This window comes from Micromys minutus, assembly GCF_963924665.1.
Source record: "Micromys minutus genome assembly, chromosome: X".
NCBI lineage: Eukaryota > Metazoa > Chordata > Mammalia > Rodentia > Muridae > Micromys > Micromys minutus.
The window spans coordinates 90434275-90453190 of record NC_137970.1 but is presented as its reverse complement, the minus strand read 5'-3'; the positions used below and the strand labels follow the sequence as shown (position 1 = coordinate 90453190).

Here is an 18916-nt window from a genome sequence, read left to right as displayed (position 1 = left end):
CTTTGGATTACAAATAAGTTTTACCTTTTATTGGGTTCCATTATACAATTTTACATACTCTCATTATTAGTAAGTGGTAACTAAGCATATTGAACGAATGGTTTTAGGCTCTACTTTTCAGCATATAGATTTACCTAAAAAAGTACAAAGCAAGCACAGTGCTGCAATTTTTTTCAGGCACTTTCGAGTTGCTTAAATATTTACAAATACGTAAGCACCCTGTATGAAAGCATGACAATTTTGGTGTCAGGAGACAACACTCCACACATATCAAATCTCTAAATGCTAACATTTGCACAGCTCCAAATATTCCTGAGAAAGGTCAGTCTCATTGCCATTTCCTTCCAAATCTCTTCATACTTCAGTGTATCTTGGGGAACCATAACTTCGGTTACTTGATGTTCCACTAATTGCACAAAATACATGTAATGTGTTGTTCATCCAGGGAGAATGCATTGTGTCTTCCTGTAATATCTGAAACAAAGAACAAAAGCAAAACCCACACAATTAACACCAACTAAAGCTGTTAGTGCTAAAAAAGACGGTGTATATAAAATAACAGGCATATTTGAATTCATCACTGACACTGGGCTATTTAAAATGATGGAAAGCAGAAAGAGCAAAGAATAACATTACCGGCTTTAGTCTTCACAGCTGAGTTACAAAGGCAGCGTATCAAAAAAGCAGAAAAGATCTGGTTACTCATTAGGAAAAATAAAAAGGTCAGGAAATGCAAAATTCAATTAAAAGAGACATGATCTGATCTTTGAGTTCTATTTGAACTTGTCATCACAAGAGCTTCTTTGATAAGAGTTTATGGATCATCCATGTACCTTCTAACAGAAGCTAATCAATGTAAATAAATGAAATACAAAATGTGAATATTATATTTCCACATGTATATAAAGATATACATTCATGTTGGTGTACATATTTTAAAAATTAGTTAATGTGATAAAAAAATCAAAGCAACAAAGGGTTTATGCCTAAATGAAATAGACAAAGGAAAAGAATAGTACACATATTACATTGCTTCTCTTTGAGTCATAACTCACCATTGCCCCTCTTTGAGTCTTGACTCAGGTCTTAAGTTTTTTGGTTTGGTTTGATTTGGTTTTCTAATATTGAGTTTTCAAGGCTGGACAGATGCTCAGTGGTTAAGAGCACTTAAGGGTCTGAATTTGGCTCCCACTACTCTCACTGGGAGGCTCCCATTGCCAGTAACGCCAGCTCCAAGGGATCTGGAATGCTTTTTCCCTTGCCTCCCACACTGTATACATGAGGCACACACACACACACACACACACCCCTCTTTCCACCACATACCAGATACATGCATACATATACAAATGAAAAAAAAATTATTGAGTGTGCTGATTGTTTTTGTTTGTTTGTTTGTTTACTTATTTTTAACTGAACACAAGCTACAGTCATCTAAGAAGAGGGAAGCTCAACAGAGAAAAATTTGTCATCAGACTGGCCTTTAATGATTGATATGGGAGGAGGATCTAGCCTACTTTGTACCACCCTGAGCAAGTGAGCCTAGTTTAGATTAAAGTAGGCAGAGCAGGCCATGGGAACGTATCAGTAAGCAGCTCTACTTCCTGATTCCTTTCCTGATTTCCCTACATGAGAGACAGTGAGAGAGACGTGTAAGCGAAACAAACCCTTTCCTCTCTGTGCTGCTTTTAGTCAGAATGTTTTAACTCAGTAATGTATGCAAACTAGGACATGAGGTTTTTAAGTTGGTTTTGAAGCTTTAGTATTAAGTCTTGGCCTACAATCGACAGACAGTTCTGTGTGCCCCTATCATTTGTGTTATAAATAGTAGGCCTAAAAAGATCGGAGAGGAATTTCATCTTACAAAAGTCTTAACTCATGACACTTATCTGAAAGCATGCTACAGATTTCACTGCTAACTAACCAATTATTCATGTCTGTCAGATGCGATGAGCCAATGGGGTATTCACTGAGGCTGTGTTGAAAAAACTATCAGATCCTACAGTGGCTACCACCAACTCCACCTAAATAAGAAATCTGTAATTAATAATCTTTTATTTTTTTTTATGGCCAAAAGCTTAAGGAAAACAAAAGTTAAAGTATAGTTATTTTAACTTTTACTAAATAATAGGTATAAAAACGTATTTCATACTTTGGTATACTGTAACAAATTACACTGAAAACTGCCAAGAAATATTAAGGCCATTTCTTTTTTGAAGAAATCAAGTATGGGGCTCAATAGAACAACAGTTCCTATTTATTTATTTACTTACTTTTATCCTTTTTTATTGGATAGTTTATGTATTTACATTTGAATTGTTATCCCCTTTGCCAGTCCCCCTCCCATCCCCCCTCCCCTGTTTCTATGAGGATGCTCCCCCACCCACCTACCCACTTCTACCTCCTTGCCTTGGCATTCCCCTACAATGGGGAAAAGAGCCTTCACAGGACCAAGTGCTTTTCCTTCTATTAATGCCAGACAATGCCATCCTCTGCTACATATGTAGCTGGAGCCATAGGTCCCCCCATATGTACTCTTTGGTTGGTGGCTCAGTGGTTAAGAGCACTGGCTGTTCTTCCAGAGGTCCTGAGTTCAATTCCCAGCAACTACTTTGTGACTCACAACTCTCTGTAATATGATGTGATGCCCTCTTCTGGCATGGAGGTGTACATGTAGATAAAACACTCATACATAAAATACATAAATAAACTCTAAAACCAAAATAAAACACAGTGCATCTAAAATAATTGTTGGGGCTGGTTAAGAGCATTGATTGCAGAACAGTCCCTATTTAAGTATATACTTGGTTATACATTATCTATTTTGTGGTAGCATGATCTATTTCAACATATATGGCTGAAAATGGTCTTTTAACACAATATCTTACGGAATACATTAATTCATTTATAGAATTCACTCTAAAGTTAATAGTTTATATAGACATGTGACACATAGAGACAAAAACTTTTCTTAGTTAGCTAATGTTTGTTAGCTCATATCAAGGGCCTGAAATACTAGTCTCCAGCTAAGAAAAATATCAATGGTTTAATGAAGTATTTGATATAGGCAGGTGGGAGGTAGCCACCTGATTTGAAAAATTCATGCTTTTAATGGAAAAACCTGGCAAAATGGCCATTCTAAATATCTTGATCATAGTAGCAATAATAAATTAAATAATTTGCCTTGAATTTGAATAATTTGGAATTCAAGACTAGGCAATGCAGCTGCATGCAAATGAAGTAACTGTCAGAGTATACTCGGGCTTAAAACAGCATGCACAATTGTATTCTATCTCTTGTGAAGGAATCATTGTTACTGGTTTCTCCCGTGTATTATGAGGAATGAGGTTCATCAAACAGACAGCTTCAAAGAACCAGCTATGTATACCATTTCCTAATAGGACATGCCTTAGGGCAGTGATGGTGCTTTTGCAGTTGTGCTAAGGAGTGAGGGCAAGATGCAGACAGTGATGGAAGCAGATAGGTCTCTGCCTAGCATCAAGAAATGTTTTACTGTTTACATTCAGCCCTAACAGGCAAGTAAAGGCAGCAAAGAGAAGATAAAGAACACTGAAAGCCCATCAAACCTTCAAGGTTCCATCTACAAAAAAAAAAAAAAAAAAAAAAAAAAAAAAAGGACACATCTGGCCAACCAGAACTTGATAAACAAGATTTTACCCCAAATGTCTACTGAATACCTTTGGTTTCCCATTCTCTTTCTATATCAAAGGTGGTCTTAGTAGCATGAGTTCTGAGGACTGGAAGGATTTGCTCAAACATGAGAACCTGAGTCAGATCCCTAGTACTCATATGAAAAGCTGGGCTTGGTGGTACCCTAGTACTGAGGAGTTAGAGGTAGGAGGATCCCCAGGGCTCACAGGCCAGCTAGTCTTGCTTAATTGGTGAACTTCAGGTTCAAATGAGAGCCCCTGTAGTACAAATCCTCTGTCTACTTCCTGGGAAGGAGTCTTTGTAAAACGTCAGTACTGTGGATGAACAATTCGTCACCGCATGGGTGTGAAGATTCTGACACACAAGCAAACATCCTGCCCTATTAAGACAGTGTCATTTAAACAAGATGACATTAATGAACCAAACCTTTGAGGCTGTAAGCCAGCCCCAATTAAATATTTTCTTTTATAAGAAACAATAAACAAACAAAGAATGGATACATAGGATACTGGACTTGACTTTCATTAACCACTTAATTCTGGTCTACCCTGGTTCTCCATAATGAGTATATGACAATGATCAGAAAAGTGAACTCACAGTCACACCCAGTGATGAAATCTCCCATAGCTCTTTAAGTTAAAGCATGCCAAAGAAATGCAAAGACCTGGGAGGGTTAACCAAAAGCCAGCTAGCTTTTGTTGTTTGATAAGTCTTTCTACCATTCACTGGGCCACACTGTAAGGTAAACTTCTGTGTGAGAGTCTCCCACATGGAAGACTGGGCTACATGTAATCTTGTTCAGAGAGAAGAAGTATTTATCGATTTCATGTTTTCATTCCTGAGGAAAGGAAGGTGTTATGAGCTCAAATACTCTCAGTGAGGAAGCAGACCATTATGCCACAACTTTTAAAATCAAGATAAAAAGATTGAAATGGTTAACAGGCAATCCATATGCAAAGTATATGTAAAAACAAATTCTAGGGCCTCAAGAGATAGTCTATAAATATGACCATGTTTTCTATAAGGATCAGTGGACATGTAAAAGTGGTGATTACTAAATGGTGACAGAATTTCCCTAAGAGCTAGGATCAGGGGTTCATTTTTATTTTTTTCAGGCTGTTTCCCTAAGGTAGCTATAGTTGATACTAACACTCAGTGATTCAGCCTGTCACCTACATCACACTACCTTGTTAAAAAAAAACTGTAGTGGTATTTGCTTGTGTGTCATATATGTATTTGTTTATATGGGTGTGTGCACCTGTGTGTTTGTGTGTGGAAGCCAAAGGGATGATATAGGGTGTCATCTATTAGGCTCCACTTTGTTTCTGGAGACAGTCTTACGGAACTCATGGATTTGGCTCTGCTGGATGACTGATGAGCTCTAGGAACCCTCTAGTCTCCACTTCACTCCAGGCACTGGGGTTACAGGTGGGTGCTGGGTATCTGAATTCAGGGCCTTAAGTTTGAGCAACAGGCACATTGCTCACTGAGCCATCTTCCTAGTGCCAACATCTAGCTTCTTTTTTGTAATAAAATGAAGTGTAGTTTTAATTTTTTTTTCACATGTGACAATTTCTTACTCTGTAGTCCTCTAGAACTCACCATGTAGCCCAGGCTGGCCTTGAGCTCATAGCTGTCCTTCTATCATAACACCTGACTGTTAGGTTTATCCACCTAAGCCCATGCCCCTACTAAATAAGCGTCCTATTATAGGTACTATGGTAAACAAGTCAAAATGGTAATTATAACTACAACTAATCTTCTAGGTTGTGCTACGATCTATTCAGATGAAGGCAAAATTAGCAACCTCTTTGCATCTTACAAACAGTGAAACTTAACAAACACTAAAAGGAAACTAAATTATTTTTTCAGTGTGGCTTCTGATTTTTTTTCTTCATTTAGGGGTGATTCCTTGTGAGATATCTACACTGACATGTAAACTGGTGCTGTCATTGTCCTCTTTTTTTTAAGTTAACTACTGTTGAGATTTCTTTTTTGTTTGTTTGTTTTATTGGATATTCTCTGTATTTACATTTCAAATGTTAACCCCTTTCTGCCAATCCCATCTTCCCTCCCCCTCCCCTTGATTCCATGAAGGTGCTCCCTCTCCCAACGACCTTCTTCCACCTCAGTGCCTTGGCATTCCCCTACATTGGGAAAACGATCCTTCACTGGACCAAAGGCCTCTTCTCCCATTGTATCTAGCTTCTTATAGCCAAGATAAGAACATTATCTAGGAACGTAACTTCTAAGCTAATCTTTTCCACCTCTTTGGGATTCTTTTGTCACTCATTAGATCAGTTTAAACTTGCTTAGGTAGTTGTCTTTAATGTCCTAGCACAAAGAATAAATTTGTCTCTTCTAAATCACTACTTCTGCAGCAGTTTTAGGTAATTTCTTCAAGTTTCATTTATAATTACGTAATTTAAATGGTTGAAGATATGAGATGAGCAAATTTTAAAATATAAGCTAATGGGACAGTGAAATGACTCAGTAGGTAAAAATGTTTGCAGTCAAGCCTGAGTTCAATTCTGGGAACCCATATGATGGAAGAAAAAACTGACTTCTTTATGCTTTCCTTTCTTCTCCACTCATATGCACATGATAGTATATTTGTTATGTTACGTGCACACTGTGGCACACAACACATACCAACTTACCTACCCACACACGTATACATCCATACAAAGTAAATAAATTAAAATGTGATGAAAATTAGATACAAACTAAATAAGTTTAGGGTAACACATTTCAAACCATTATATTTTGTTAAGTAGTACTTTAGGGACTCTGGATTCTATCCTTACTTTTAAGGATGTTAATACTTGCCTGCTCGTGGATAATGTCAGACAATTCTTTTACCATGTCTCTAAAATTTGATTTTAGCCCTTCATGGTACTCAATTTGATCCTCTTTAATTAGCCGCTCATTTAGTTCAAGTGCAATGCTGCATGCCTGTATGAATTTCCTGTGGATGGACATGAAGATACAAAGAAGAAAAGTTACTTATTTTTACAAACTGTCACCAACCATAAGTTTGACAAATTACTTTAACAATGACTTTCTTAAAGAAAGAGTGGAATTTTCTGTTTTCTCACTGTTAGTTATGCTTACTTCCTTAGCTTAAAATACACTTAAAAAAACTTTCTTTTTAAACTTTGTTCTCTGGTTTCTGATCTGTTTTAAAACCTGGCTCAGTGTCTGGTGCATGCCTTTAATACCAACACTCAGGAGGCAGAGGCAGGTGGGTCTCTGTGAATTTTAGGTCAACCTGGGCTACATAGCTACTTCTGGGCTAGTCAAGGCTATATAGTGAGATCCTGTCTCAATAAAAACAAAAATAATTCAACACCTGGCTCAAAACATATGCCCTCCCCAGAAAGCTCACTGGAATTATTTACTGACACTCATTCAAACAGAATTCATTTGGGACTTACTATTTGGCTAGTAGTATTATGTGTAGAGTATTTGGGCTGATAGGAATATGGACAAAGAATAGAGGAACTTCCCTAAAAGTCCTCTATTTATCCCATTATTTCATATGTTTGAATTAATTTTCTTCTTTTATTTTTCATGGGTTTAATGTCCACAATGAAGAGTGAATGCACACTGGGAAAAGTACCTCATTACCTGCATCATGTGTATTCCTGTCATAGCAACTAAGAAAGTCTTTTGTACCTGCCAGGCAGACACTATTAATAAATATTGATAAATGAATGATTACAGATTACTCAGCAAAGTGGAATAGATGATGACTCTCAGACAGAAAAAGTAAATGATTAAAGTCAGGAGTAAAGAAGCCTATAGGTTACTATCATTCTCCTTAAGTCTACTTTACTCTATTAGTCACGCTTTATAATTAATGTCTGTTTACATATGAGTCAGACTTTTTTTCTGACCATTCAGACATGCCTTAGCTTACTGCACTCTCACTGAAGATGAGGTAAGGCATTCTCTAGAGCTGCTGAGTCTGAGTGGAACACAACACAAGGACTAGAAGGAAGCCTGTGAAACCTTTGAGACCCCATTATACTCCTTCCTATGCTAGAATGCAAGGTCAGTCGGGCAGAGAAGGAAATCGTGTAATGAATATAGACTTGTGTTTGTCGTTTAAAATATCCACAGTAAGAAAGTAAGCCGGTATATTTAATCCCTTGGGTCACAGGAGCAGTGATAGTGCTCAGAGCATGGGACAGATCATATGGTTCCTGACCACTTACTTCAAGTGCCATTTGGAAATCAATCAATTGACAGTGGTCAATGCAGAGAACACACTTACTTAGTGAATATTTTCTATTTATCTCTTATTTTTATTTTTTTGAGGAAAATAGAAGAAGAGAATAGAGGTCTGATCTGAAGACTAACACTTACCTAAACATGTCCTTCAACTCATTCACTTTCTTAGGTGGATACTTGTTAGCTTGGCTTTCATTTAAGAAAGCTCTTGCATATGCTAATGGACCAGCATTGACCTAAATTACATAAGAGAAAGGAGTGAGAGTGTGGCAAGCATGTAATCAAAAGGAGAGTTTGCATTTTCCTTTTCATTAAAACCCCCAAGGGCTGAGGAGATATCAGGTATACAGTAAAATACCTAAGAAACCTGTAGCTTAGAGATCTATTTTGCTCATGAGAAGTTTGTGTGAAAAAAAATCATTAACCAAAGGGATTAATCTGGCAAAATGATACGCCAATAAATTAGTTAATGATTTCTGATGTTATAATACAGGGCATGACCAGTCTTAGAGGTTTATGGTCTTTCAATCTAATACAAAATTCATACAAATTAAATGTGATTTATTTCTTATGTTAAAAAAAGAATATTGACTTTTTTTTGCACCCAATAAGAGCATAACCTACAATGGTAATCAATGATTGCTCTGTGCCCTTACAAAAGCAAAAGAAACATCAACAGCCTTTTGTGCATGTATCGCAACCAACCCACATACCTGCACAGAGACACAGCCCTGCAACTTTAGCTGAAGCTGAATCATGTCCACGTCAGCAGAGGAGCAAAGCTTGTGTAGCTCTGCAGTTTTATCTTTTATTTCATCCGTAGCAACATCAATTGGTTTCAAGTTCACTTGCTGTTCACAGTTTATAGGAATCCTCTTTTTCACATATGGGAATGAGTTTGAAGCTACGAAATACAAAGACCACTTTTTTAAAGTAGCAATGGATAATTTTATTTATTTTCTTTTTATTTATTCTTCTCTCATATACTACTTCCCTCCCTTCACTCCTCTCAGCCACCTCCTACCACCCCTCTCCTCCAAATTCACTTCTCCTCCTCCTCCTCTATTTCTCTTTAAAAAATAGCAGGCCTTCCAACAGTGTTGACCAGACAAGGCACAACAAGATACAATTAGACCTCCTCATACCAAGGTTGAATGAGGCAGCACAAAACCGATTTTAGAAAATAATGTATTCAGTAGAATTCTAGGAAAAAAACAGAATCAACTTGTTTTATGCCTTCCCATGCTTTTCCTAGAAAAATTCCTAAGGAAGCCAACTCGTTCCTTCTGCTTCAGAATGAAAGGATAAAATTATCTTTATGAGACACCTTTATGCAATTAGGAGTGACATATGGGAAAACGATGGTTTATTACAAGGACATGTTTGTATAAACTTGTAAAACAACAAATGATTCAAATTTCAGTCACATGTTCCTGCTGGCCAGCTGGTACTTGTGTATACGAGAAGGGATCAAGACAGATATGAAAGTAACATGAGATTCTGACTCACTGGTCAAGATGGTGCGGCGTTTACACTGTTCTTCTATGCAGCCTTGCTTCTTGCCTGATAACGTGTATGGGGCCTCAAAAACAAATCTGTTGATGTTATGATTTCTTTCAAACTCCGTCTTTCTTTCTATGAGTTCTTTGTCATCAAAATAGGGCTTCACATAAGTGACTTGTATATGAGCGAATTTTGGATCAAGTTCTTTGGCATTTACCTATAAAGAGAGTTTCTTTTTTTCAATCAATGAAAAGAAAATGAAAGTATAGTTTTCTGCTTTGAGAGCACATAAAAAGCATGTCATTACAACTGTGCTCCTGACTATTTGTACACCTGCCTAGAGGAGATTATAGCTGTGTTCTACAGATAATTTTTCTTTGCTTATAAGGAAGTACAGACACCTATGGAGACTACAAACATATAGGAGGAACAGAGAACACCACTGCAAGCTTAGCCCTTAGCCATTAGCATTTTCTACATTTTACATATTTTTTCCCAATTGTTTGTATGCATATATGTTTTCCCAACTGAGATTACACTGAACAGTTTTGTAATCTTATTCCTTAAATATTAAAATAGTTGTGTAATACATGAAGTCTACCTCAATAAGAACATGCTGAAACTACTATAATTTATACTAGAGTGTTGACCATAGCATTAACACTATATTTATATTATTTGAGACAGGGTTTCACACTGTAGCTCAGGCTAGCTTGGAATTCTCTAGGTAACCCTCAATAACTTTAAACTTACAGCTGTCTTCCTGCTTTGGCAACTGCAGTGTAAGAATTCTAGGTGTGAGCCACAAGTGGCTTAATATGGTTTTAATGGCCAAATGAATACAAATAAATTATATTGGTCATTTTCTTACATTTTGCTATAAAAAATCATGTTTTGGAGAACATCTTTGAACTTAATGGTGTGGGGATTTTTTTTGTTGTTGTTGTTGTTCTGATTGTTTGCCTTAGGATACGTTTTAGGAAAACAATCATTTAGTTCAAAGATTGATATAGCTTTAAATATTTTAATATATCACCTAATTATGCAACAAAGTAGCATATCAATTTGGCTATCCACAAGTAGTGTCTGATATCATGAGTGGATATTTTAAAAGATTTTATTATTTTTGTATTTTATATTATGTGTAAGAGTTTGTCTACATGTGTGCACATGTACCATGTGCTTGCATTTCTTGCCAAGGCCAGGTGAAGTGAATGACAGAATCATTGGAAATGAAGTTAAACGTTGTGAACCATTATGTGTGTGCTGGGAACTGAGCCTGGATCCTCCATGAGAGAAGGAAGTGCTCTTAACCACAGAGTCATCTCTTCTGCCTTCAAGAGGAGTTGTTCTTAGCTACATTAGTTTAATCCTAACCAGTAGAGAAAAGGGATCAAAAGAAAATACACTGATTCTATGTTGAAGACATAACAGTTTAGCTGTATGTAGGATCTGGGGTATAATTCAAGTGGTAGAATGAATGCTAGCCTAGCATGTACAAGGCACTTAGTTCAATTCCCAGTGATAACAGCAACAGCAGCAACAGCGACGACAACAATGACAATATAACACAAAAGTCTAGTCATGGTTGCTGGCCTTTTACGAGTCATCAAAATTCCTTGCCAAGAATTGCTGCTGCTGTCCTTGATGAAGGTTCACCTGTAGATTCTCAAACTCTCTAGGATTTCTCTTTAACTCCAGACAAAACTCAGGATCTACTTTCAGTGTCTTCTTAATAAAATCTGCCTAGTGTGCTGGGTGACTTGTTTATTTTGGTTATTTATCAGTCACATCTGACTGTCTAGTGAAAGAAAGGAAAGACAGGATGAAGGAAGGAAAGAAGGAAGAAAGAAAAAAGGAAGGAAGAAAAGGAAAAAAAGCCAACAAAAATCCACCTTCCTCCCTAGTCTCTATGATTTTATCCTTCACATATACAGGCATAAAGACAGGGGACTGCGAATATCTTAGCACCATTAAGCTCTTTAAAGCTCTTCTATTTACTTAGCTTGCTCTGGAAACATTAACCTTTCTTTCTGATTACACTTATTTTAGCCAAAAGTCGAAGAAATAATTCTCTCATATTTAAAAGCTGGAATTTTATATCAAAACATATTTTTATATAAATAATTATTTGGCTAGATGAAACATAAATAGAAAATAAAAATTCAAGTGAGATGTCAAATCCTGAAATGTTTAGACATGCACATATAAAGTAGCACACAGTTTATATATAAATAGCAGAATAACTTCTTTTTAGCCAAGATTCTAGCCCCCTTTATGTATGGACATAAATTTATATGAACTGAAATGTATTTTCAATCCCTATTATGTTGCACCTTGCTTTTTTCCTTTAGTGATATATTTGACATCATCACACTGATAACGATAAATCCTTTATCCTGACAAACATGGTGGCTAATAACACCTATAACTGTAGCACTTGTGAAGCTGAAGCAAGAGGATTGTCAAGAGCTAGAAGCCAGCCTGGACTACACAGGAGTTCCTAGACTGCTTAGGCTATAAAGTGAGACTCTGTCTTAACCCCACCCCCAAATAAAGAACAAATCATTCTTTTCATTGCTAGAAGACTCTACCTATTATATATTATACATTATTATGATTACGCATTATTACTACCATGCAGGTAGCTATTATGAGTATCAAGCTTTCCCCAGGCTTTTATAGCACCAAACTTCCTTTAACAAACAACCATATACATGTATACCTATAATATAAAACTTAGTACATGATATTGTTGGGCCAAAGGACACAAACATTTAAGATCCTGGAAGACACTACGAAATTTATATTCAAATTGATTGTACCTTTAAGCAGATTTTGGGTTTTTTTTTTTTTTTTTTTTTTGGCAAGCAAAAAGAGTGGTTTGTTTTGTTTTGCTTGGCATAGTAGCTCAGACCTGTAATCTCCCCACCCCCAACACACACACAAGAATGCTTTTAATTCTACTGTTACATATTAAAAACCCAAGAAAACATTGGGGGATCAGGAGCTGCAGAAGAGCCTCAATGTGACCCCTTGGGCCATGAAACAAAGCAGGAAGTGCACACCTGTAATCTTAGTCCCTGGGAGTCAGAGACAGCTTCCCTCTCACAAATGAGGAGCAATGGACTAGGCCTGTAACTAGGCCTATAAGAAACAAACAGTGCTTTCCAAATGCACGGCACAGGTTACCTTGTCCGAATCCTGAATTATTTTGACATTTTCAGTACCAAATTTTTCACCATAAAGTTTCACAAGTCTCAAGGAAATCTCTGAAAGGCCAGTGAGCTTGGGTTCTTTATAGATATACTCTTTTCCATCTTCTTCTTCAAAAAAAGACTAGTATAAAGGTAAACAAATAATAGTTTACAGATAGTATGTAAGAACACATTCAAGGAGCATCAGCACAACTAGTGACAATAGATTTGAATACACTTAAAGTGATACTTGTTAATATTAGTTTTAATATATTTATGCTACCTAGTTTTATGACATCTTGATATAACCTAGAGTAATTTGGGAAGTTGGAACCTCAGCTGAGAAAATGTCTTATTAGATAAGGCTGTAGTGCAGTTTTTGATAGATGATGTAAAAGGACCCAGCCCATTGTGGGTGGGACCATCACTGGGCAGGTGACCCTGGGTTCTACAAGAAAGCAGGCTGAGAAAGCCATGAGGAGCAAGCCAGTAAACAGCACTCCTCTACGGTTTCTGCATCAGCTCCTGTCTCCAGGTTCCTGACCTGCATGAGGTCCTGCTCTGACTTCCTTTAGTGATAGACTATGATTAGAGAGTTGTAAGCTGAAATAGACCCTTCCTCTAAAAGCTGCTTTTAATATGTGTGTTTTAACACAAAAATAGAAATGCTAAGACCATATTAATATTTTAATTTTAGTATATTAATAATACATTAAGTCAATGCATATAGTCAATTTTCTAACTTTGAATAAGTTGAGAATTGTTAAAAGGCCTGGCATGTAAACATATTATTGTCTGGAAGGAGATGAAGTAATATGAAAATGCTTTTATTTTTTTATTAATCTTATTAATTATTCCCATGAAATATTTTCCTGTATGTACTCAAATTCATAAGTACATAAACATATTTTTTGGTAGAAGGAGGAAACTGACGTACTTTTTCATGAATTTTATTAATGAGAAGTCTGTACCTTGCACCCCTGACCTAAGAAGACAGAAGAACCAAGGTGAACTAGAACATTACAAAATGAGGCCCCTGCTGTGGGAAAAGCAAGATAGACTTCCAAAGGGAACAACTGCACAAAGGCCATCTAATAAGTCAAAGGAAAATATTTAAAAGTCAAACAACTTGATGAATGAACTCTGCTAAAGCACACTTACCTGGCCATAAAAGGCAACTCTAAAGAAAGTACCTAAAAGTCGTTTTTTGGTGTGCATAACCTCCAAAATTTTTGTGTAAGCACCATGGAGAGTTCTATAGACTTGAGTTAGTTTCTGGAAAAAAAAATGAGAATAAAAAACTTATCTTTGTGATCTTTGGCAGACATTAAGTATCATCAAGATCAACATGCAAGAGTAAAAACCTATTAATGTTCAGGTTTTTAACTCTGACTTTTTGTTGTTGTTCTTTATTTATTTTTGAGACAGTGTATTACTGTACTCACTATGGTACCAGGCCATCCTGGGCTATTAGCAAGACTTCATCTCAAAAGTTGCAATAAAGGGGATCAGGTTGCAGCTGAGTGGTAGAAAACTTGCCTAGCCTGGGTTCAATGCCCAGAGGCAAAATATTTTATATTATATGAACATGTGAATTTTACCTATTCATGTGTAATTATTAACTTCATTTTTTGAATTTAGTTTTTATGTGTGTGATGTTTTGTTTGCATGTATGCCTGTATACCACAGCAGTCAGAAGATGATATCAGATCCTCTGCAACTGGATTTACAGATGGTTTTCAGCCACCATGTGGGTGCTGGAAACTGAACCCAGGTCCTTGGCAAGAGCAACAGGTACTCTTAACTGCTGAGATGTTTCTCCAGTTCTATTTGTCAAATTTTGAAACATTTTTTTTTCTGTTCAACCAATGAATTTTATGTGGATTGCTAATAGTATGGGTGAGATAAGCCCTCATATGAGCAAAAAAATGACTCAAAGTCAGCTCTATTTTCAAAAGTCTAAAGCCTGGAGTGTGACTCATGAAAAGCCAGGAAAGCTAAAATCCTGGAGCATACTTGCAGGTAGCTCAACTGGTTAAAGAGTGTCTGTTTCAGGGATCTCAGCTCATCTGAGGACTCTTATGGGCAGCTGAGATGGTCTGAGAGTGTCTTCTAGCAGTCCCTACCATTTATATTAGAGAGGGAGAGATTTAGCACCCATGGTCAGCTTTAGGCACTTGCTGAAGCCTGAGCTTAAAACAGGTTTTTGGATATTTGTTTTTGTATGTCATCATATTCAGCTCACCCCATATCTACTCTCCAAACAGCTTGAATCCCAAGCCGTCCTTCTTCTGTTCTGTACAATTGCACTGGAAATTATGATATGGGCCCAAATACTTGAATATTAAAAACGTCTGTTCCATGCAAATGGCAGTAGCTGTTTACTAGAATTTATCAACAGTATTCCTGGTAGAGCACATTGACAGACAAACCCTCACAACTGGCTTATTATTGGCATCATACTATGTTTCTACATCATGGTCAGCCAGTACTTTTCTAGTATCTGCACCCAAGTTCAAAGAAAAGAATCATGATTTCAGGTCATTCTTGGTGATGTGGAGGTTTGGTAGTTTCGACAGTCCAGAGAGAAAAGTTTCACTCTGGACTGGGGGTGTCTGGGAGACAGAGCACGTATCATGCTCAAGGTCCTATTCTCGGTGCCATAACAAAAAAAAAAAAAAAAACAAAAACAAAAAAAAAAAAACAAAATAAGAATATTTATTCTGTAATAAAATTCGAATGTCACAATATTTTCTTTAGAAGACATTAGTGTAAAAGGATAGAACAACATTTTTTAGTGTTTTGACAAGACAGAAACAAAGTATATAAGGTAATAAGGGCAATGTTCCACCCCCTACCTCAAACTCACGGCGTTTTTCATAAATTGGAATAATCAACTTGGAAATCTCAGAAATAACTTCATATCGCTCTGCCTTCCACAAACCGTCCACACACTGTTCAAGCAACTCCAACAAAACCTCCTGCATTAAGGGAAATATTGGGCATTAAAAATAACTTCAGACAAATCAATTTTTAACCATTTTAACTTATTAAAGAACAAACCAAATGGGCTAAGTTCAAGGAAATGCACAGAAGTATATTTGTATGACCACATCTTCCCCCATCCACTTCTTTCTTTTGAATGGGGACTAGCTAAGAAGCTCAGGATTCCTGTTTTCCAACTGGTGAGCTTCTTGCCTTAGCCTTGTAATTGCTCAGATTACAAGTATGTGCCAGCATATACAGTCTCACAACTGTATTTTCAAAATCAAATGTTACAAGTACCAGGAAGTTAGAAGTGTTTCTAAAATATGACATTAATGTCAACAGTAAACTATATGTGTTTTTCTCATGTCGTTGGAAATTTGAAAGTATCCCATCACTCACAGAACAAGGAACAAGCTCCTTCATGTGGACACAGAGCTTGCAATGAGATAGCTAATATTTCTAGAATCTCCTCATTCAACGAGCCAAGTGCTCCAAAAACAAAGAGACACTCACTAGCAATTCCTCTGCCCTTCAAGCCCCTTCTTGGAATAGTTTAGGTACTGATCTCCTAAAATTTTTTTTCTGGTCCAGATAAGGAAGGCAAGGTTCAAATAATTTGTTCCCTTTTTTACTAATCAATGGGGCAAATATTTATAGTTCTACAATATTTGCCCACTGTCTCAATAGCTGACATTCCAAATAACCCATGATTCTTTAAAGGTGGGAACAAGATTATTTATCTAGACTGGTTTCTTCTGTAATTCATATAGTCCTTCCATAATACAGCAGTTGCACAATCAACGACGTGACTACTAGAATAAAGAGTTGGCATATTAACACCCACTAGGTATATTAAGAAGTTTAGAAGGGACATGGTGGTACACACTTCAAAACTTAACACTGGAGAGGCAGGCAGAGAGTCAGAGGGGCAGAGAGTCAGAGAGTCATAGGGGCAGAGAGTCAGAGGGGCAGAGAGTCAGAGGGGCAGAGAGGCAGAGGGGCAGAGAGTCAGAGGGGCAGAGAGGCAGAGGGGCAGAGAGTCAGAGGGGCAGAGAGGCAGAGAGTCAGAGAGGCAGAGAGTCAGAGGGGCAGAGACAGAGAGACAGAGGCAGAACTCACAATATTCTTTCCTCTAGACTTCTTCTATTTCCTGTAGACATTTGGTATAATAGATGATGTGTACAGCTGAATATGACTCATTTTGAGACAGGGTCTTGTTCTATAGTCAGGCTCTTCAGGAACTAGGTACACTAGACAATTTTCATGGCAATACTCCTGTCCCAGTCCTCTGATAACTTGGATTACTGGTCTGAGCCACCATGGCTGACATAGTACATTCCTAGTGTAATTTTTCTTTGGAGGAAGAGTCTCCTTATGTGGTTCAGGTTGGCCTGGAACTTGAGACCCTTCCTGCTTCTGCCTTCAAAGATGGGGATTATAGGCATTTGCTGCCATGCCTGAGTCAGGGCAACTGTTATAAAAGAGAATTTTGCCAGGCAGTGGTGACACAAACCTTTAATCCAAGCACTCACGAGGCAGGCAGAACTCTGTGAGTTCGAGGCCAGCCTCTTCTACTGAGCTAGTCCTAGGACAGCTGGGACTACACAGAGAAACCCTGTCTCTAAAACGAAAACAAACAAATAAAGACATATCTCTGTTATGTTACAATTTTTTCATTTTAAAATATTTTGATTACTGTTTCTTCATTGTCTTCTATGAAGATAACAGGTTTCTTTGTGATATCACCATGCATCCCCACCATGTACTCCCCTCTTGTATGATCCTCTATCATGTAAGTAAAAAAAATTTGATAGTTAAATTATACAACTCTTTTAACGATATTTGCTTGTATATGAGTATACGGATACTCATTCATTGAATTGTTTTCTGCATGCATCTTCCACTAAAATGTCTAACTAAAGCTCTTTTTATAGACAGTTTAAAAAAATGCACTCATCACTCTCCCTGTAAATAGCAGCTATCATTTCCCACAATTCCCAGACCTCTCAGAGATATACCTACAGATTGTTTCCTCTCCTAAGCAGCTGTTCTTTCTTCTCGCCTTCCTAATAGTATATAGATATTTTTTGCTTTGTTTTGCTTTTTAGGCTAGCCTCCTACTCTATATACCAAGGGAGGCTTGAAATTAAAACTTCTGATCCTTTGTCTAGCTTCCAAGTACTGAGGTACAGGCATGGACAACCTTAATCAGTTTATGTGTAGCTGAATATCAAACTCAGGGATTATACATGCAAGGCAAGTACTCTGCCAAGTGAGCTACATGTTTAACCCCAATGTTTTATTGTCCTGGTTTATGATATAGTTGCCATACATCTGGACAATAAGACTGGTCTTCTCCCAGACTCTGCCTCCAGCCTTTATCTAGTCACCTGTAATTCACCTCTCATATCACAACCATGTTAACCTTCCTTACCTTATACCTCTGAATTTTTATATTACACACCTACATTACTTCAATGACTATCTCCAGTGCAGAACTTGGAAATCATAGTTCATCATTTTACTGCTCTTTTATCTCCAAGTCTATATGTTTGATCCTATGTTGGTGCTTAACAGATCGTACAAGTAAAGCTGTTTTTTAATCATCTGAAGTAGAGAGCAGGACACTTCATTCCTACTATTTTGTTACAAATACTTTGCCTATTTTAAATTCCTATTTTATCTGGTCACAGAGATCATGGTATAAAGATAGTTAATATTGCAGGTTAAAAATATTTTAATTCATTTTATTTATGAGTATTTTGCCTACATGTACATATGTAGACCACATGATTGTATGGTGTCCATGAAGGACAGAAGAGGGAATCAGATCCCCTGGAACTGGAGTTAGAGGTGGTTATGAACCACCATGTAAGTACTGGGAATCAAATCTGGGCCTTCAGAGAGAACAAATGCTCTTAACCACTAAGCCATCTTTCTAGTGCTCTAAATGTTGTATTTTAAAACAAGATAATGGGAAGAGTTAGTGAGACAAGATTCTATCTTGCCAACAGGAATTCCTTTGCCAAGACAGTTTTATAAAACTTACCAACCCTTAGTCATTTTCAAATTTAAGCCATATCTAGTAACTTAATATAAATAATTTTTGAAATGGGAAATTTCTATGAAGGATGATGCATGCCCTGGGATCTTACTTCACTGTAATGAACATCCATCATTCCAGCATCTTCTTTCATGGCTCCTTCTTCATCTATATTGGGAGTAATTTTCTTGAATGCTGAACATCCACTAGGGAATAATTCTGTGTAGGAAAGCAGAAATGGAGTATGTTTATTACAAAATGTTTTGTAAGTAACAGA

The 18916-nt window shown here is 37.0% G+C and overlaps 1 protein-coding gene across 2 annotated transcripts in view; it reads right to left on the bottom strand.

Moving 5' to 3' along the window:
- Positions 1-38: 38 nt before the first annotated feature.
- DOCK11 (dedicator of cytokinesis 11) overlaps positions 39-18916 on the bottom strand; it is a 170017-nt gene continuing 151139 nt past the window's right edge. For both annotated transcript variants that reach the window (XM_080910695.1, XM_080910696.1), the window contains 9 exons: positions 18752-18858; positions 15467-15589; positions 13770-13883; positions 12604-12750; positions 9418-9628; positions 8622-8812; positions 8044-8144; positions 6502-6640; positions 39-474 (listed from right to left, as the gene is read on the bottom strand). In XM_080910695.1, the coding sequence (XP_080766821.1) occupies positions 355-474; positions 6502-6640; positions 8044-8144; positions 8622-8812; positions 9418-9628; positions 12604-12750; positions 13770-13883; positions 15467-15589; positions 18752-18858 (1253 nt within the window). In that variant the 3' untranslated portion in view covers positions 39-354. The remainder of the gene's footprint in view (positions 475-6501; positions 6641-8043; positions 8145-8621; positions 8813-9417; positions 9629-12603; positions 12751-13769; positions 13884-15466; positions 15590-18751; positions 18859-18916) is intronic.